This window comes from Schistocerca nitens, chromosome 2, assembly GCF_023898315.1.
Source record: "Schistocerca nitens isolate TAMUIC-IGC-003100 chromosome 2, iqSchNite1.1, whole genome shotgun sequence".
Taxonomy (NCBI): Eukaryota; Metazoa; Arthropoda; class Insecta; order Orthoptera; family Acrididae; genus Schistocerca; species Schistocerca nitens.
The window spans coordinates 990,820,696-990,842,773 of NC_064615.1; the positions used below are offsets into that span (position 1 = coordinate 990,820,696).

At 43.7% G+C, this 22,078-nt stretch overlaps 1 protein-coding gene across 1 annotated transcript in view; it reads left to right on the top strand.

Annotated features, from left to right (window-relative positions):
* The first annotated feature begins 648 nt into the window (after nucleotides 1–648).
* Nucleotides 649–22,078, top strand: part of LOC126235490 (uncharacterized) — a 586,979-nt gene continuing 565,549 nt past the window's right edge. The window contains exon 1 of the mRNA XM_049944210.1: nucleotides 649–858. Coding sequence (XP_049800167.1) covers nucleotides 845–858 — 14 coding nt within the window. The 5' untranslated portion in view covers nucleotides 649–844. The remainder of the gene's footprint in view (nucleotides 859–22,078) is intronic.

The window sequence follows — 22,078 nt, forward strand, 5'->3', positions numbered from 1 at the left end:
CAGAGAAAATCTCCGACCCAGGCGGGAATCCATCCCGGGTACTTGGGATTGATATTCTATCGCGCTGACCACTCAGCTACCCGGGGTGGACACGGAAGTAGTTGCGCGTGCGCAAACAAACAGACCGTCGATCCCAATCTTTGACATACCAACATAAACACCATGGTATCCGGGGGCGTTTACAGTTGGTTCCCAACTCGAGTTATGCGATACGATATCTCAGCAACCCGTGTATATTGGACCTTTTTAGCTACTATTGGCCAGTACTTTCCATGTGTGACCATCACTTCTGAGAAACCCTGTAATAGTGGTCCTTTGACACTAGTCTGGGTCATTGTTGACGATACCCCTGTGGCTGTTTCCTTTTTCGACGTGTCTTAAGCGCCCAGTATCTCCTGTGCCCTGTCACTGTGCACGTCTCTCGATGACCGCTGGCGGAGCCCTGGCCGAGCGCCCGGTAGGTGGGCCTTTGTCGCGCTGCGAGTCTGCGGGCGGACGCCGCGTGGGCCGCGGCCGTGGAGGGGGCCCCGCCAGGTTGGCTGCGCTGCGCCCGCGTCCGCCTGCCCCGGCCAGTCCTCCGCTAGACCCGGCCGCGCCGCGAACTCAGCCGCAGCCTGCGAGCTCCACCCCGCGCGTGTGCCGAGAGCGAGACTGAGTGTGTGTTGTGGTCGGCGTGTTGCAGAGCAAGTGCGTGGTGCGCGGCGGAGGGGCCGAGGCGGCGCCGCGCCGCTGGAACAGCGAGGACCACCAGCACCAGCAGCGCCTCAGCCCGTCGTCGGAGGCGTCGGCGGCGTCGGCGTCCCGCCAGCGCTCGCCCAGCCAGCAGCAGCTGCGCGACGCCGCCATGGCCACCACCAGGTCAGCACCCGCCGCACCAACACTCACACTTGTGTTCTTTCAGCCGCTGTCCTTCTTTCCGGTTACGTTTTACAGTGAGGACACTTTCAGATGACTGTCGCTTAGTTATTTATCAAATTCTACACTACTGGCCATTAAAACTGCTACACCAAGAAGAAATCCACACGATAAACGGGTATTCATTGGACAAATATATTATACTAGAACTGATATGTTATTACATTTACTCGCAATTTAGGTGCATACATCCTGAGAAATCAGTACCCAGAACAACCACCTCTAGCCGTAATAACGGCCAAGATACGCCTGGGCATTGAGTCAAACAGAGCTTGGATGGCGTGTACAGGTACAGCTGCCCACGCAGCTGCAACACGATACCACAGTTCATCAAGAGTAGTGACTGGCGTATTGTGACGAGCCAGTTGCTCGGCCACCATTGACCAGACGTTTTCAATTGGTGAGAGATCTGGAGAATGTGCTGGCCAGGGCAGCAGTCGAACATTTTCTGTATCCAGAAAGCCCCGTACAGGACCTCCAACATGCGGTCGTACATTATCCTGCTGTTATGTAGGATTTCGCAGGGATCGAATGAAGGGTAGAGCCACGGGTAGTAACACATCTGAAATTTAACATCCACTGTTCAAAAAGCGAACAAAAGGTGACCGAGACGTTTAACCAATGGCACCCCGTATCATGACGCCGGATGACACGCCAGTATGGCGATGACGAATACACGCTTCCAATGTGCGTTCACCGCGATGTCGCCAAACACGGATGCGACCATCATGATGCTGTAAACAGAACCTGGATTCATCCGAAATAATGACATTTCGACATTCGTGCACCCAGGTTCGTCGTTGAGTACACCATCTCAGGCGCTCCTGTCTGTGATGCAGAGTCAAGGGTAACTGCAGCCATGGTCTCCGAGCTGATACTCCATGGTTCAGATGGCTCTGAGCACTATGGGACTTAACTGTTGAGATCATCAGTCCCCTAGAACTTAGAACTACTTAAACCTAACTAACCTAAGGACATCACACACATCCATGCCCGAGGTAGGATTCGAACCTGCGACCGTAGCGGTCCAGACTGTAGCGCCTAGAACCGCTCGGCCACTCCGGCCGGCTCATATTCCATGCTGCTGCAAACGTCGCCGAACTGTTCGTGCAGATGGTTGACGTCTTGCAAACGTCCCCATCTGTTGACTCAAAGATCGAGACGTGGCTCCACGATCCGTTACAGCCATACGGATGAGATACCTGTCATCTCGACTGCTCGTTCTATAAAGAGGCCGTTGGGATCCAGCACGGCGTTCCGTATTACCCTCTTGAACCCACCGATTCCATATTCTGCTAACAGTCATTGCATCTCGACCAATGCGTGCATCAGTGTCGCGATACGATAAAACGCTTTCGCCATAGGCTACAATCCGACCTTTATCAAAGTCGGAAACGAGATGGTACGCATTTCTCCTGCTTACACGAGGCATCACAACAACGTTTCATCATGCAAAGCCGGTCAACTGTTGTCTGTATATGAGAAATCGGTTGGAAACTTTCCTCACGTCAGCACGTTGCAGGTGTCGCCACCGGCGCCACCCTTGTGTGAATGCTCTGAAAAGCTAAAAATTTGCATATCACAGCATCATCTTCCTGTCGCTTAAATTCCGCGTCTGTAGCACGTCATCTTCTTGGTGTAGAAATTTTAATGGCCAGTAGTGTATAAATTGACAGAAGACATTAGACTCACTTGCACGCTGAAGGGAATCTTTCAGGCCCGCATCTCGTGGTCGTGCGGTAGCGTTCTCGCTTCCCACGCCCGGGTTCCCGGGTTCGATTCCCGGCGGGGTCAGGGATTTTCTCTGCCTCGTGATGGCTGGGTGTTGTGTGATGTCCTTAGGTTAGTTAGGTTTAAGTAGTTCTAAGTTCTAGGGGACTGATGACCATAGCTGTTAAGTCCCATAGTGCTCAGAGCCATTTGAACCATTTTTTTTGAATCTTTCAGAATAGACTGTTCTATGTCATTCTGCAGCAGAAAAAGAGCCGACGGACAAATGAAACAAAACGGCCTGCCTCAAGGAAGCGTGTAGGTAGCACTGTTACACATGTGTACCAACTATACACCGCGACGTCTATGTGGGCAAACACACCAGTCACCTGGTGGTCATCACAGCTCAAGGAAAGACATTTGAAGCCATAGAAGTAAAACTCTCGAAAGCCCTGGAGAGCCTCACGACACAGAGTGTTGAGAAACTCCCGTTACAAAATTCTAGGACTGGTATACTGGAGTGAGTACATAAAATTTTGGGTAGGAACCCATGTCCGGAAACGTACCGATTCCGTTCTACAACGGTCCCAATTCAGATGTGTAACGCGTCCAGATCTGCAGAGGGAGAGAGAAAAATCACGTAGTTGCTTGTCCTGGTATGCAATAGGGTAGACAGGATGACGTGTACGCCGGCCGCTGTGGCCGCGCGGTTCTAGACGATTCAGTCCGGAACCACGCTGCCGCTACAGTCGCAGGTTCGAATCCTGCCTTGGGCATGGATATGTGTGCTGTCGTTAGGTTAGTTAGGTTTATGTTGTTTTACGTCTAGGGGACTGATGACCTCAGATGTTAAGTCCCATAGTGCTTAGAGCCATTTGAAACATTTGATGACGTGTACTACGTCAGGCGGTCACCTGATGTCTCTTAAAGTCTGTCTTGCAGCGAGACTACTGTAGAGACAGAGAAAGATCTGCTGGAACGATTTCTGGCAATAGAAAAAGAAGAGACACCAGGTGGGACGGACAGTGTGTACCAGAAAGTGCTTGGTGGATACAATGTCTGAACAGTGGTGTTGGTCACCACATCGAGCCACCGTTGTAATGCATCAGGACTGTTCTGTACATACAATATGCAGGTTTCTTTTTTGTTTTGGAGTAATGTAAACACTTAATGTTTAAGTGTAAATACAAACAAATGTGCTTCGGTGATAAAAGGATGTTTCGTTATGTTTCCTTTCGAAATGTTACCTGTTGTACTGCATACGCCTAATTCGGTTCCTCAAACGGAAGTGGATGAGTTAAACCTCTGAACTGAAACCGTTGTAGAACGGAAACTGTACGATTCTGGATATGGGTTCCTATTTAAAATATTACGTACGCACACCCCTCTATATGTCCTAGAAGTTCGTAACGGCAATTTCCGAACACCCCTTATACACGTATTTGATACGTTAGGACCATTGGGTGGTGGGGAGTCAAAGGTGCTTGCGGTTTTACTGCACATAGTTCCAAGATATTATTTATTATTAAACTTTGTCTCACCATATTATACTTGGCGGAAAGAGCGATTTTACAAACATCAGTCACGACCCAACATGATACGCATTTGCATTTGGTCACATTGATGAATAGGTTAAACAAGTTTTTGATTTTGCCAATCACAAGAAACATTTACAGCTCAGTTCTCCATGCCTTTAAAAAGCTCTTAGAGACATATTTAAACATAAATAGGAAAACATATACCAAAACAATTTCCCAAATTGTCCTCTCTAGTGCAAGAAGCACTACAAAGCTTAAAGACGGCGAAACAGCCAGCAAAACAATCAACTGGTGGCCATAAAAATAAACTTTGAATGCTGATAGCTCTCCCATATACATGGTACCATATGTAAACACTTTCGGTGCTGTAAGTGTACAAAACATTTAAAAGAAAAAAATGGGGACTTCTTGCATAACTCAATGAACTCCAAATTTGCTTACACCGCTTAAAGACGCGAGCAATGAACAATAGGAAAGCCAAACAGAAAATTAAAATAGAGGACGACGAGGAAAAATCTTGTCATCGTCAACCAAGCTCCAATTGCACTAACATTTCACTAATAAGAGTCGTGAGGTGCATTTTCTCTGGCGTTTTGGCAGGTATTTGCAATTTCATTTTCTCGTTGTGTAACTGGAATCAGTCCGAACAATTACTGTTCTTCACGTCTTTCAATTGACGTCCAATTCCAATAGAAAGAGTCTTTTTTTGTGTTTTCAAGGGACCAAACTGCTGAGGTTATCGGTCCCTAGACTTACACACTACTTAAACTAACTTTTGCTAACAACAACAACACACACCCGTGCCCGACTCGAACCTCCTGCGGGAGGGGCCGCGCAATTCATGACATGGTGCCCCAAACCGCGAGGCTAAGCGTCGGTTTGTTTCCGATTACATACAAAATGATTTTTAAATCGGAAGTTTACTCGCACTTCGATGTAGCGCTCCCAAGTTAGTCTAGTGCGACATTCACTGTAAAGATATGTATTAACAAAGACAATAAACCACAAAGAAAAAAACAGCAATCCAGCAGCGACTTAGTGCGCTGCTAGTTTACTGATAATTCTTCGAGTTTTACTGTCCCTCTTAATGTACATAGATAGAAGAAACATCGCACTAGGCTAATCTGGGACCACTCTATCTAATGGGGACATAACATTCCGCTTTAAAAATCAAGTTGTTTGTAACGGGAAACAAACCGACGATTTTCTGCGACACTGGGCGTTACGTGAAAGACATGATGAACACTATTTGTTTGAGCTGAATGCAGTAACACATCGCAAAAACGAAACTACAACTATCTGCTAAAACACCAGAGAAAATTAGCCTGACGACTCTTAGGAGAGAGAACCTGCATAGTTTAAAGAGTCACAATTCACAGTCGACGATAATGCGATCCAATACTTGATATAAATATGAGCCAAAATACCCGATAAGGACAGCTTCGTAAAAGACGCGAGGGCAAGTTAAAAGATGTCGTTCGTACACCGACGAATCACAACGCCTCAAAACTGAAAACCACAGTTACTGTCTAGAACGACGTTTAAACACTGTTATCCCACGCTTTAGGTACACGCCACGCTGCTGTACCAGCACGCAGCACTAAATAAGAAAACAGACAAATTCCCTGATGCTACTCAAGCGGGTGTAAAAATGAATGTGCGTAACGGAAAATAATAAACTCTAAAATGATGATCTGGCCCTGTCTGACTACCCCCTGAAGCAGATCTTAGGATCCCTTAATGCCCATTTTTACATATAAATTATAATGTAGACATAAATGAATGATAAAGGCAACTAATACTACTAAATGATATATATTTATTATAGATTAAAATCAACCCTTGAAGTATAATTGTTTTATATTTCCTAACTAAAATTATTAATCAATTGCTCAACTCTAAATATGACTGTCCGATCTAATACCAATAACGCGAAATCACTGACATCATCTACGTAGCAAACACTAGAAGACACTACTTGCGAAGGTGATCTACGGTGGTGTGGAACCTTAGTGGAAATAAACTAACGTGATCACAGCTGTTTAGTTTTAGAGCCCTATTAAGCCGAAGCAATTTCCAATATCACCGTATGTACTGCGTCCGCTGCGTCGGAGTGATGGTTCTCGTATTCGTCTGCGACGATGGAAGAACTCCAGCCACAAATAAACTCTTTCAAACACTAGGACGGCAGAAGGCGGTCCTCTGACAAATATTCTTTAATACTGTCTTCTCCTCGCTGCGTTCTTCAGACGAGAAACGCGAACTCCCAGCCACAAGGACGGAGTTCAGCTAAAGTTTCAACGTAAGTATATGGAGAAGAAGTGCTCTCAATTACTGAACGCTGCGTACTCAACGACGACTTCCAACCCGGAGGTGAAGTCCAGAATCGTACATGTTCGCAACAGTACCGTGCCTAACTGTTCTAACTATAAATTCTCCTGATAGCAAAGACAGCAAGTCCGTCTGTACCAACAAAGCTGATACCGAGCGACCGTCACACACGGGCGGTCAAAAACGGAAGACCTCGTCTCTCCACCGCTGCCTTCCCAGCAAGGCTCCGATCCCCATCCTCGTAATTCCGAAAACGAATCGTATTCCCGAAACCACGGAATATTCTCCCTCTCTACAGATTCTTCCGAACGCCGACCAACCATATTTTAATCTTTAGTCGTCCAGCGCGGAAAGTTTGCGAGGAAAAACCTATATTCGTACAATGGTACGCTTCTGAGTAAAAATCCTTGGAAATAACCCAGCTTGCGTGGTTTCCGACGTGCCGCTTCTTCATTCCTCTCACCTGCGTCCAACATTTGCAGAGTTCCTGGTTATCCTTCCGGTCCTGCTACAATAGCGGCCGGCCTGTCACCCTATTGTGCTCCAGAGCTCAGGTGCCACAACGTCCGTCTAGCTACTTCTTGTGTTTTAGCAGGACCAACACCTGCGTGAGCCTTCCACTCAGAGCTTGAGTTCTGCCTGCCGTTTCATCTCCACTGGCGTTCCAACCTCTACTAGTATAGGCAATCATTCATTACACCGTTCTGTTAATAAAAACACTCCGTCATCTTGTATCTAATTGGCGTTAACAATTTTTTACAAGGAGTATGCGACAATGTCAGTCTTCTTTAAATATTCATATATACGATGTACAACCTATCAAATGATACCTTATTTTGGTTGTAGTTCAGGGCAAAATATGTGGATGAGTGCTTGTAAGGCGCGAATTTATAGCCACCTTACAAAATAACCTCTCCCAGAAGAGACGCTCCGTGAACCAGAACTAATTGACCATAACTTCACTCCGACGATCACTGGCGTGATCCACCTCCGTCTCAACCACAGATAACACTAGCCACATAGCAGTCGTGGTAAGCCCATCTCATATCGATTGCAGAGACTCTGGAACTGCTAATTATTTTACGCAGAACAATCTGAAACAAGATCCAAAAAGACCCCAGTCTGCAGCTTCAGACTCCACAATAAAGAGACAAGGAGAAAGCTTAACATCAGATTTGAAGACATACTCCTGTAGCAAGAACGCCATCCCAAGTATCTGAAACTCAGATAGGGCCGTTATCCTTTCTTGCAAACAACATTTAAGAGGGAAATGTTCGTGAACTGTCTACTGGGGAAACGAACGTGTACATTATGGACAGCGCAATCCAAGATAACAAAGACTACTGCTATGACTGTATGTCTTGCAGCGGGAGGGTATGCCGGTGTGGCAAGCATCTGCTCACTCAAAGCTGGTAGATTTTTCGCGCAGTGATTCAACAAGTACTGCTACGGGATGCTAGAGACAGACACATTTGACCGCTGTTTTCCCTCTTGCAGATAGAACTCAATGAGAAATTAGAACAGCGCTGTAGAAAGCCACTAGAACATGTTGTAGTTGTTGTGGTCTTCAGTCCTGAGACTGGTTTGATGCAGCTCTCCATGCTACTCTATCCTGTGCAAGCTTCTTCATCTCCCAGTACCTACTGCAACCTACATCCTTCTGAATCTGCTTAGTGTATTCATCTCTTGGTCTCCCTCTACGATTTTTACCCTCCACGCTGCCCTCCAATACTAAATTGGTGATCCCTTGATGCCTCAACACATGTCCTGCCAACCGATCCCTTCTTCACTAGAACATAGTGACATGGATTACCCAAGTCCAACGCCCTCCATACCACAAACTTCAGTTCGCATCTTCAACTTATTTTCCCCTTCGAATATTCAATTATTTGTTCCTGGACGACAGGCGTAGCTGTGAAGGGGTTACTATATTCTTGGTGCTCATTACTACGATCATTCCTTGTGGTGGTCAGGCGTAGTCGACTGGCGAGTATTCCTGCCTTCAAGTTTCCATGCAATCCAACATTAGTCCACTGTTACATCCAAATGCCCAACAAATCTCGATGTCTAACAGAGCGGATCAAACAGAGACCCGCAATGCTTCCCCGTTCAAACACACTTGTACACGGCATCGCCGTGTCATTCACAACGATCATTTAACATGTAACGCTGTTCATACCTCTACCCTACCAAGCCTGTTAACAACACTAAACAAGATCAACCCTAACACACTCCGGTGGGTGTTCTAGCTCTCACAGAGAACTACAGCTCTAACTGCTTACGTACCGTCCGATGGTATGTACGTGTGTTCATGTGTACTGAGTTACATTGACATTAGACCATGTCTTCAGCGTGTTTTTTTTTCTTTTGCCAGGCAGTTTATTTACAGAATCTTATTAAAAGTAATCTACATCAAATAGCAACTGCGTACATGAAATATTTATGGGTTAGTGAGAACTGCTTTTAAAAATGATACTCCAATAACTGCCACAAGAAATATACAACAAAAACTGTAAGAAGTTCACCGGCAGTAAATTTATGCAGCCATACGTGTATAATTTACCTGATAAAATGAAAAATTATTTTATCACTTCACTGTAATTTGACGTCTCTAAATCTGTAACGCTGTAACGATATTAAGCATGTGGATCCATATGATATCAAGAAATTCCTTGTCCAGTATCTAGCACGTATGCCATTGCAATATTACACATGATCGATATAAACGTAGAAACACACAAACTGGTGCATCAGGGATCGACGCATTCCTTCGCATTACAATGCCGATCCACGAGAGGTAAAGTACTGCATAAACCCGAGGTGTAAACATTTTTCTTTGTTTCCAGTACTATTTTTCACACTAAAAGTTCGAGTATGAATAAAGTAGGTCAGAATCGTGCTCAGATGTGTACAGGTGTATCAAGAAAGGTTTGAGAGGCTTCATTGTTAGACAGGTTTTTGTTTGCTTCATATTTCAGTCCCGGCACCACTCTAACGCATTCTAGCATTTTGCTTTAGTATCGTTCTGCGCTTTTTCATGTGTTACCAGTATGCAGCTTACGAAACATCAAGCGGTCCTTACGAGTAAAATAGTAGAGCGCGTTCGCCATGTTTTTATTGTAAACTGTTAAATCTCTTATGAAGATTTTTGCACCATATAGAGTTTTATTTCAATTCCTATTGAACACATCAACCCATGTTTATTGCCTGTATGGATTTTCTTTTTTACAGTCGTCATGTTCTTTGGACTCAGTAACACAAGAGACGCATATTAGACAAAGTCTCGATTAGAGAATTACATCATTAGTACATTTCCTAATCTCTCTCGTTTCGAACATTTCGTGGACTCTGGTTCTGGGAGCAGCCTTTGTAAACAATTCTGCGACATCAGAAGGGACTGCAAAAAGTTTGCAAAGGCCATTGTCTGTTTTCACGCTCTGAACCACCGTGAAGTTTGGTCTCAGCACACTAACGAACATAATTTCGAATTGAAACAGGGTTTTAAAAGAATTAACTTGTGCTTTTCTGTTTTAATTCATGTCTCTAGGTTGCAGCAATTTTGATAACTGAAGAATGGAATTCTATTTTGTCACGTGATGAACTCGAATTACTTGATTAATGTTGACAACATCTTTCCGATCAAAACTACTGATTACAATCCATTAATTCACTTAGGTTGAACAGCTATAGTTAATAAAACGTCACAGTGAAGGATGTAAGAGAACGCAAGACTAGGGTTTAACGTCTCGTCGATATCGGAGTCATTAGAGATGGAGCACAAGGCAGATTGTTTCGTTAGGAATGGAAAGGAAATCTTCAGTGACCTTTCAAAGGAACCGTACCGGCATTTCTCTGGGGTGTTTTAGGGAAATAGCAGAAAACCTAAATCTGGATGGACAGAAGCGGATTTGAACTGCCGTTCTCCCGAATGCGAGTCCGGCGTGCTAAACACTGCACCAGCGAAGAATAATATTTGCGCTTCTATATTCACGGCACTCGCTGGATGGTATAGCTGTAATGATTTCTATACCAGCCACATTTAACATAAATATTATTTCATAACAATGAAGCAGTGCATGGCTATCCACGTTTCACGACATTAGCATAGTTTTCATCTGTTGTTCACTCGAGATTAATTATACATTGAGGGGCACTAGCAATATACGAATAATGATGTTATGAATTTATTGGTACCTAAGGTTACACTTACAGCAGAGTACCATCGTTTTATCATTCACTGTATTACGTGAAGACTGGAGTTTTTCGATTACAGCGGATGACTTCAGTAATTTCTCAGTCCAAATTTGGATTTTGCCATGAAAGGTAATGAACAAATAGCTCCACTGACACAAGGGAACGGCCCATCTAAGAGAGCGACCAGTTTCTTGCCCCGCAGAATAACTGTTACACAAATAGGTACCGCATAACTTGGCAGTGTACCTCCTACCTTCGACCATGGCGGCCAAGGCCGCTACGATGCAAGGCCATTACAAAGGCGGCGCCGCAGGCGATTCAACGTATGCTGGATTCAGTGAGTAGACAAAGTGCCTCAGACATCCTCCGTATTTAACAAATCCATATGGAGATATTTGCTATTTAGTTCGGCGTAGTGATGCAGTTTATGTCTTTTTAGGCATAATAACCGAACACCTGCTGCAAACAAACTTCCTTCCCATTAATTACGGTTCTCACCAAGAATATCGAGACTCCTGCAACAACGTTAGTTATTTCCAGTTGAAAGATTCCGGATTTCTCGAGCATAGTATGACTTGGTCACTACTATTTCCAGCAGATATTGATTACATTTCGGATCGTTTGAGATTCGATCATATATGTTTTGCACATGGTATGGGTGTTTATGAGAATACGTTAAATTACGCAGATTGCAGTAATACCTAACGAGACACACGCAAAACATCAGTCTGACACATAGATTGATAACTAGCTCATAAAGCAGTTCTAGATTTGCATGGTACACGAAAAGTAAGGATGTGTTAAATTTCGATCTCACGATTAACGTACCACAACTATGAATGCGTACACTTATGTGACAAAAATCTCGGGGTAGCACGAAATATCGTGTCGGACCTCCTTCCGGCCAGCGTAGTGCAGCACCTTGACATTGTATAGACTGAAAAACTCAAAACTTCGCTGGAAGTCCCCTGCAGAAATATTAATCCATGCTACCTCTATGGCCGTCCATAGTTGCGAAACTGTTGCTTACAGGTTCAGGATTTTGTGCATGAACTGACCTTTCGATTGCGTCCCGTAAATGTTTGATGGTATTCATGTCAGACGATCTGACTGGCCAGATCATTCTCTCGAACTTTCCAGGATGTTCTGCTAACCACAGCGAACAACGGTGGCCCGGTGACATGACATCGTTGTTTGGGAACATGAAGTCCATGAATGGATGCAAATGGTCTCCAGATAGCTGAAAATAACCATTTACAGTCAATGATCGCTTAATTTGGACCATAGAACCCAGTTCATTCCATGTAAACTGAGCCGACACCATTACAGAGTCACCACCACCTCGCACAGGCACTTGTTGACAACTGGGCTCCGTGGCTTCGTGACGCCTGCGCAACACTCGAACCCTACCATCAAATCTTACCAACTGAAATCGGGACTCATCTGACCAAGCCACTGTTTTCCAGCCGTCTGGGTCGAACCGATATGGTCACGAATCCAAGGGAGAGGCGCTGCAGGTGATATCGTTGAGCCGTTTTGTGGCTCACGTTGATGCGGTTGCTAGGTTGGCAGCGCTTAGTTGGTGTAGTTAAGGTTCTCGACTTCTTTTTGTGCTCATTGGCGCCATTCCGTTTGGAAGCATTGTCTGTCCTCTAGTGGCAGCAGTAGCGGTCATCGATATCTAGTAACGGTGGTACGATCTCTGGGGCGACGTTGTGGTGTTTCCGGGAGGTGAGTCGGCAGTTCGGTTGGGGACGGACGAGCAGCCAGGTCCGCGCAGCACGTGAACATGCTGAGACCGCTGGCACCACACATGCACTGCCGGATGGAAGGGCTGTAGTCTCGAGGGGTAAAGCCTCGTTGTCAATCGGGCCCAGGAAGTTTAAGTAGTGAAACCTCCACCATTGTGAGATCTCGCCATTTGCTTGCGTGTTGCTGCTCGCAGTGCCCCCCCCCCCCCCCCCCCAAGCCGAAGAGCAGCGAGTGGAGAAAGCTTGTAAGGGTGTTGCATGGCAGGCTGTGCTGAGAAACAATTGTTAACAAAACAGTTCGATACACTGCGGAGTATCCGAGTAACTTAGCGCTCAAGTTTGCCAATCAAGCCATTGCACGTGCAAATTCAGGCACTAGCATGCGCTAAAATGCCATAATGCACAGGAACCTGTCCTTGTCGGTCCACCGAGCGAGGTGTAGCAGTGGTTAGCACACTGGACTCGCATTCGGGAGGACGACGGTTCAATCCCGCGTCCGGCCATCCTGATTTAGGTTTTCCGTGATTTCCCTAAATCGCTCCAGGCAAATGCCGAGGTGGTTCCTTTGAAAGGGCACGGCCGACTTCCTTCCCCGTCCTTCCCTAATCCGATGAGACCGATGACCTCGCTGTTTGGTCTCTTTCCCCTAATAATCCAATCCAATCCAATTCTTGTCGGTCTGTGAATTAACACTTGTTGATATGTTCATCACTAGTTAAAATGTATCTTTTTCGGATGTGATGAATTCACGCTAGGTCAGTAGAGGCTCCGTTTGTTGCGTTTGAGGAAACCAAACGAAGTACACGTGTGGCGACACTATCTCTGGCAGGCTGCTTCAATTTCCGCGCGTGGGGATGTGATTGGCTACTTCATGCTAAATAACTCATAAATGATCCAGTTTTTTTGTTAACAATTATTTCTCAGTACATTCTTTTCTGCAACACCCTTACAAGCTTTCCAGACTATTTATGACCATCCTGTGTAACCCAACACTCAGACAAGCCGAGTGAAAACAGTTCTGACGAGAAAGAGTAACCTAGTCTGACGTCAGCACTGTCTGCCATCCCAAGTGCTTAAATTTATACTATATATTTAAAAACTTCTAATTTTCATAATTGATTTTCTTGTTATAGCCAGAAAACATTTTAAATCGTCTCTACTTCCTCAATCGTCTGTTATTTTCCTGACCAAATGGCAAAACTCAGCCGTTACTTTTAGTATTTAATTTCGTAACCCGATTCCCTCATCATCGCCTGATTTAATTCGACTACACGTCATTACCCTTGTTTCACTTTTGTTGATGTTCATCTTGTGATCTATTTTCAAAACTCTTTTCATTACGTTCAACAGCTGTTTCTAGATCTTGGTTGTGCCTGAGAGAATCAGAATGTCATTGGCAAACCACAAAGTTTTTATTTCTTCTCCCCTGACTTTAATTCATTTTCCATATTTTCCTTTACTGATTGCTCAGATTGAATGACGACGACGACGGGTTACAATCCTGTCTCACTCCCTTCTCAAACTCTGCTTCCTTTTCATGTCCTTCGACTCGTACAACAGCAGTCTTGTTGCTGTACAAGCTGCAAATAACCTTTCGATCATTGCATTTTATTGCTACTACCTTCAGAATTTCAAAGACTGTAGTTCAATCCACGTTGTCACCAAAGTCTACGAGAGCTACAGACTTAAGTTTGTCTATCTTTAACATATCTTCGACGTCAGCCGTATGGTCATTGCTGCTTCAAGTGTTCCTACATTTCTCCGGAATCCAAACTGTTCTCCCCAGCGTTCGGCGTCCACGAGTTTTTCCATACTTTCATAAATAATTCGTGTCACTCTTTTGAAACCATGGCTTCTTAAACTGATGTTTCAGTGGTATTCACACTTGCCAGCAGCTGCCACCCTTGGAATTGGAGTTATTACAAAATGCAACATTTTTATCGGCGCTTGTCACTTCAGCTTTCACTTCCTAGCAATTCTCAAGCTTTCTAGAAATGACGAAATGTCACTCGTGGTGGATACTTTTTGTACATAATTTATTAGGGTTCCATGCCTCAGTCGGTAAAAACGGAACCTTTATAGGCCCACTTCGTTCTCCGTCTGTCTGTTCGACGGTTAAAAAGCCTTTTTCTCAAGAACGATTAGACACATCAAGTTGAAATTTATGTCATATACCGGTACTGAAGTCTGTGGTCCCTTGGTGGCATAAAAATTTCAAGCTTAAAAGTCAATGCGACCAAAAGACGCGGCCATTTAGGACACATATTTTGCTACTCGTAAACCCAGTTACCAAAGTTATGGGTACCTCACGTTGACCTAACATCATGAAATTTGGCAAGCACAAGTAAAGGGGAAAAATCCTAAAATTGTAATATGTAATTGTATGACATGAAAAAAAATATATATATATATTTCTCCTGTCATTTATTATCAAATTCAAATGGTTCAAATGACTCTGAGCACTATGGGACTCATCTTCTGAGGTCATTAGTCCCCTAAAACTTAGAACTAGTTAAACCTAACTAACCTAAGGACATCACACATATCCATGCCCGAGGCAGGGCTCGAACCTGCGACCGTAGCAGTCGCGCGGTTCCGAACTGAGCGCCTAGAACCGCTAGACCACCGCGGCCGGCTTTCTTATCGGACGTCAAAGCCGAAATTAAAGCCATCAGTGGGCTGACTGGGTCTCGAAGTTAGTCAAATATCAGGCAGAGATGTGATTTTGTTGCTCACGTGAGACTTTTCGGAAATTATCCATCAGATATCCAGGAGCGATTACTGCACGTAGATAACTGCCCTACTCACAACCGGCCAATTTTGATTTCCAAGGAATCACACTCGACTACAAGAACAATTCACAATATGTTAATTTACGAAACGTCTTCTATACATTCTAATTCACCAAAGCTTAAATCCTCAGCCTTACTTACCTTCATATCACGAATCGAACCCCTACTTTCTCTGGAATATATTGGGACTGCGAAGTTTTAATAACTGCGAGTATTAATAACGTTGCTTGTACAGTACACCAGGGCATAACAGAATGTGAATTTGTAGCCACGAATCGTTGCTACCCACTGTCGTGGGAACTCGGAAAAAATATTTACTGTAAAATCTTTTGAATCTCCATTTCAACTCCCGATAGGTGTCTTAAATGAAAGCAAAGTTATTGTTTACTCATATAAGGTAGTGCAACTATAAAAAACAGAGTACACATCTAACACATTTATTTTGGTCGTCAAGGATTCTTTGCACAAGATAACTTATTCTATCTTCCTCTGACCCCTTCTACATACGCAAACCTGATCAGTAACCTTCCACTACTTTATTCTACCTAAAAGTCTAATTTTATAGGTCACCCAAGATCGTACTATGGCTTTCGAACCAAAATCTCCTTAAACCATACCACTATCTCTCCTTGCCCCTCATAATCCTAACACAGCTCTCGTTAGTCCACACACGAGCCTTCTTAATCACAGGCCTCCTGCGCGACTTAATGCCGCGACTTAAATTAATAGATTACATTAAATGTGCGGAAATAATTCATATTTAGAACAGAATCAGAAATAAACGTAGACAGCAACACAGTATCCTATAAGCCATTAAAACTTACGAAAGACATTAATGGTTTGTGTTAATCTATGTGCCGGCCGCGGTAGCCGAGTGGTTCTAGGCACTTCAGTCCGGAACCGCGTGACAACTACGGTCGGAGGTTCGAATCCTGTTTTGGGCATGGATGTGTGTGATGTCCTTAGGTTAGTTAGGTTTAAGTAGTTCTAAGTTCTAGGGGACTGATGACCTCAGATGCTAAGTCCCATAGTGCTCAGAGCCATTTGAACCATTTGTTACTCTATCCTGCTCATCTACAACAATGGTTTCCTTCTCTTTGTCTAGTTTACAGCCACGGCATATAATGTGGCATCCCAGGGAAAGCAAGAATTGCTGAATTCCTTTCAGCATTACGCACCATGGTAGCTGAGTCTCTATGCACGATGTACTGCCCTGCCTTACCGCGCACTTTGTTGCGCGCACCAAAGATCGTGTAAATCGTCACTAACGGAATGTGGGCTCAGAAGACATTCAGGAGCATCAAGGATGCGAATAGCTAGCTGCATACAATAACAATGGAAAAAACCTAAAAGAGTCCTGTATGCAGCAGTGTATGTCAAATGAATGTTGTTGTTGTGATTCTTGAGTTTCTCCAGGCGTATTTGATAATCAAAATATCCACGGGTGTACTGCCGGTCTACAGTGTCCAACGGGCACAATATTTCGGCGATCATACATGTCGCCATCATCAGGTGAACTGACGGACTGAGCTCCTGTGAACGTGCCGGCACGGAGATCCGTACACTATGGCTGCTCAGGTGGAACTGGGTTCGGTCGCGGCGGCGGCGGATTTAAATACCCTCCGCCCGCGGCGCGCTCACTCCGCCGTCCGCGCCCCGCACCACGGTCGCGCGGTGGAACAGATTGCGACGGCGTCTGAGATGACGTCGGTGTGATGGCTCCGTCCGCCGTGGTCGTCACAACTATACATTTGCTCGATTTACTCTTGATTAACCCAATCGCTGGTTCCCAAGCCTTGCTAAGATTATGGCCACAGTCACGATTTATGAGGTCGTCATTGGTGCGAATTTCGATGGCCTCTCTAACAACGCTGTCCCAGTATCTCGACGTCTGTACCAGAATCCTCGTGCGTTCATACTCCATAGCGTGATTTTCCGACAAACAATGTTCAGCGACCGCCGACTTGCTCGGATACATCAGTCGAGTGTGCCTCTGGTGTTCACGGCATCGATCCTCGACGGTACGCATCGTCTGACCAATATACGACTTGCCACATTGACACGGAATCTGGTACACGCCGGCCTTCCTCAAACCGAGGTCATCTTTGGCGCTCCCCACCAGTGCACGAGTTTTATTCGGAGGATGACGATGACGATGATGATGGTAATTATGATTAAGATGATGATGAATAAGACAGTACTCGTGTTTATTTAACAGAAATATAAATATTAAAAAAATTATTCACATGGCTCTGAGCACTATGGGAGTTATCATTTGAGGTCATCAGTCCTCTAGAACTTAGAACTACTTAAACCTAACTAACCAACGAACATCACACACATCCATGCCCGAGGCAGGATTCGAACCTGCGAATGTAGCGGCCTCACGGTTCCAGACTGAGCGCCTAGAACCGCTCGGCCACATCAGCCGGCGTTAAATATTAAAACGCTATGTTAACTTCATGATGAAACCTTATGCTCAACTAAAGAAATTTCTTCAGTAACTTTTTATCACCGTCTTCTGAGTGTTTTATCAACATCTACATAGATATTCCACAAGCCACCGTACGGTGCATGGCGGAGGGTGCACCGTACCACTACTAGTCATTTCCTTTCCTGTTCCATTCGCAAACAGAGTGAGGAAAAATGACTATCTATATGCCTCCGTATGACCCTAATTTCTCGTATCTTATCTTCGTGGTCTTCCAGTCAATGTCATCCTAGCATTGCTTTTCCTACAGTTAATATTTTGTAATCATTTCACTTTAGGCCTCTCCGGAAGGTTACACCTTGCTACTTTACGGTTGTTGTTATTTTCAATTGTATATTCGAACAGTAATGAGCCTCTTCACCTATTACTGCACAATAAGCTACATTTATTTGCCAGTCGCTGCAGCAGTATTCCATTTTCTGCAGGTGTTACGCATTTCATCAGCGCGACATTCAAAAGAACATAATGAAACTCTGTTTGAAATGAACGTTAGCAAAACAACACTTCTTTTGATAAAAACTGACCAGTAAACCAAAGAAAGAATGAAGTTTAATGTTTGTTGTGTGATTGTATGCCATACCTTCGCTGCAGTTTCAGTGTCCCCTTTAGACCGTATTTGTTTTTACATGAATCAGCACATAGTTTCGACACTGGCCTTTACAAGGTGAACCAGACTGCCTGACGCCCCCGGGTCCACACTGCTCAGCCAAACCAGATCTTGTGCAGACCACGTTTCGTTCAGTCTGCAGGTGTCTTTACATTAGGCTGAACTAAATCGGCTACAGCTTCGCCTGTGGTGAGGAAAAAACGAATCGGTGCAAGGTTGAAATCTTTACAAGGATCAACCGTGTTATATTTCGACTGTGCTGTGATAAGTCTAAGTTCTGTGTATTTTCTTAAATCACCTGAGTTCTTTCTTCTCCTTTTTCTGTAACTGCCTTTTCGTTGATAGGAGAGTAACCTGTAAGAATTTGGTACCTCTACATTTTTCATAGCTTGCTTAGTTTTCTTCCCGCAAACGCCTATTATTATCTAAGGAGAATATTGATTGCTATTGTTATATTCGCGGAAAAGGTGTACTGTACTCCCTGATTTTCGTGTCCAGCATCATTGCGAATGTAATTAAGGTTGGTTATGTACGTTTGATTCTTGACTTCTTCAACTGTGATTTTTGCCAATTTTATGAATATTTAGATGTTCGTCGTCATCTGCATCTACGTAGATACTCCGAGAGCAACTGTGGGAGAGAGTACCCTCGACCACTGCTGACAATTTCCTTTCCTACTCCACTCGGAATCAGAGCGAGGGGAAAGCGACTGTCTGTATGCCTCTGTGTGAGCCCTAATTTTTCGTATACTGTCTTTGTGTCATTTGTAAAATGTGGGATGGTGGCAATAAAATCGTTTTCAGTCAGCTTCTAATGCCGGTTCCTTAAATTTTCTCAGTAGTGTTCCTCGAGAAGAACGTCACCCGCCCTACGAGGATTCCCGTTTGAATTGCCGAAACATTTTCGTAACACTTTCGTGTTTTTCGAACATACCGGTAACAAATACAGCAGTCCGTCTCTGAATTGCTTTGATAGCGTCCTTTAATCAGACTTGATACGGCCCAAAACACTGGAGCAGTATTCAAGAACAGGTCGCACGAGCTTTCTATATGTCGCCTTATTTACAGATGAATCGTACTTTCCCAAAATTTTCCCAATAAATCGAAATTGACTATTCGCCTTCCCTTTCACTATCCTCACATGCTTGTTCCATTTCATATCACTTTGCAATGTTACGCCCAAGTAATTTAACAACGTGACTGTGTCAAGCAGGACTTTTTTTTTCAGTTAACCACATGTGAAACCCACCGCCTTGACAACTAAGGTGGGTTTTTAGCGTACTGAATTCAGTATATATGCAGCAAGTCATGGTCTCTTAGCCGTTGCAGCCACTCAGAAATGTTTTGTTTGCGAGTGACTGCACCGTTTCCCGTCCCTAGCCACGAGGAGGCGGACCAGGTCTTTGCTATCACATGCTGCATGCGTGGTTTAGTGTTACTTTACAAAAGTATTACAATGTTAATAATCTTTTAACAAATGTATGAAAACAAGAAAAAAAGAGCATATTGAATTAAAATCGATATCACTTTAAAAATAAAAAATTACAAATTTTGAAGGAGAAGGAAGATATGTAACGATAGATGGATAGGAGTTCTGCAGAGAAGAGTAAAGACAAAATTACTTTACATATAAAGTGAGGATTGAAATATCGAGGTAGAAATCTATTTGTAGTGGTTATGGAAAAGAGAGAGAGATCTAGAGTTATGCACAGGAATATAGAAAGTAACGGGTCCCATTTTCCCATAAAAGGTACGATAGCTCGATGATGTGAGCGTATCGTACTCATGTGTTCATGCGATGTGCAGAAAAGTTTATATAGTACTATGTATGTGCCCTACAAATGTGCTGCGCTCTATTTTATATTACGTTTTTAGCATATTATTGACATACATATTTACTAAAGGATTTACATTGGTGATATCTGCTGATGGACACACATACTACAGTTTTCCAATAATTACATCTGTTCTTACTATTTGGCTCTGTATTGCATGCCACAGCAAGGTTCTATTTTCTTTCAAGATGATTAATCACATGTCCTACTTTTATACATTGTATACCTCCTAAAAACAATGCTGACATATTAATTTTATGTTACTTTCAGGGATACAGAACACATATTAATTAGATACTACAAGGAAATACTTATCTCAGTACACAACACAATACGCAAGTAATCATAAAATACCCAGAAAGTACGCAAGAACAGGCAACATCTGTGCCTTTTGTGAGTTTTAAGTGATGGTACTTCCATATTTGCACGCACTGTCATGGGTTTATACACGTATCGTCCTATTTGATGCATATCTTTTGTGAAATTGTGAGCCCAATTAATGGGATTAAGGTTTTAAACCAAAGCAACACATGCCACACAAGCGTGATCCGACAACTGTGCAGTACAATTGTACATAATGATTTTAAATTACAACGGAATTACATGTGATAGAACTACATTGAACTGTGTAGTGTACAAAAGGCAAGCTACAATATTACCAATACACAGTTATATATATTTTATGGATCTTTGCGTTAATTCGAATAAAACTGATTTAAAAGTGTGATAACAATCGTTTCAGAACACTCTTATTAGTACTTGTTACAGAAGCTTCAAATATGCTAAATGTTCAAGGAACTTCTGGTTTTCTTACATTTGCTTGCCGTTGTTGCTTAGAAGCTGAATTAAGTACAAACACACAATTACTAAAACAAACAGACAACTTCATCTGCTTCAAAAAGGAGGCTAGGCACAGCACAAGCACTACAATATTGTCATTGGTCTACATACACCCTTGTCTCATATAATATTGTTTTAACATTTAAAGTAAGATTTTAATAAATTACTTCGTTCTGGTATTAGCCAATGCGTGTCAAGCAGGACAGGACTAATGGTGTGTTCGAGCATTACCGGTTCTTTTTTCCTACTCATTCTCATTAACTTACGTTTTCCTATACTCAGAGCTAGCTGCCATTCATTACATCAACTAGAAACCATCTAAGTTACATTGTATCTTCTTACAGTCTCACAATGACGACACCATTCCGTACAGCACAACATCATCAGCAAACAACCGCAGATTGCTGCTCAGCCTATCCAATCCTATCTCACTTTCCTGAGGCAGTCCTGACGGTACCCTTGTCCCTGGTGAACACTTGTCGTCGAGGAGAACATACTGGGATCTGTTGCTTAAGAAGTCTTCGAACCACTCACATATCTGGGAACCTATTCCACATGCTCTTGCCTTCGTTAATAGTCTGCAGTGGGGTACCGTGTCAAAAAATTTCTCGAAATCTACAAATATGGAATCTACCTGTTGCCCTTCATCCGTAGTTCACACCGTATCATCTGAGCGAAGGGCAAGATGAGTTTCGCACGAGTGGTGCTTTCTAAAACCGTGCTGCGTCGTGAAAATAAGCTCCTCGGACTCAATAACATTTATTAAATTCGAACTGAGTGTAAGTTGAAGGTTCCTGCAGCAAAACCGATGTTAGGGATATTGGTTTGTAATTCTGCGGGTCTCTTATTTTGCTCTTCTTATATACAGGAGTCCCCTACGCTGTTTTTCTGTTGCTTGGGACTTTGCGCTGGGTGAGAGATTCTCGATAAAGGTGTAACGGGCCACTGCCGTAGAGTACTCTTCATAGAACCGAATTGGGACTCCATCCGAACCTAACGACCTACTTGTTTTCAACTCTTTCAGTTGTTTCTCTACGCTACGGATGCGTATTACTATGTCGTCCACCGGAGAGTC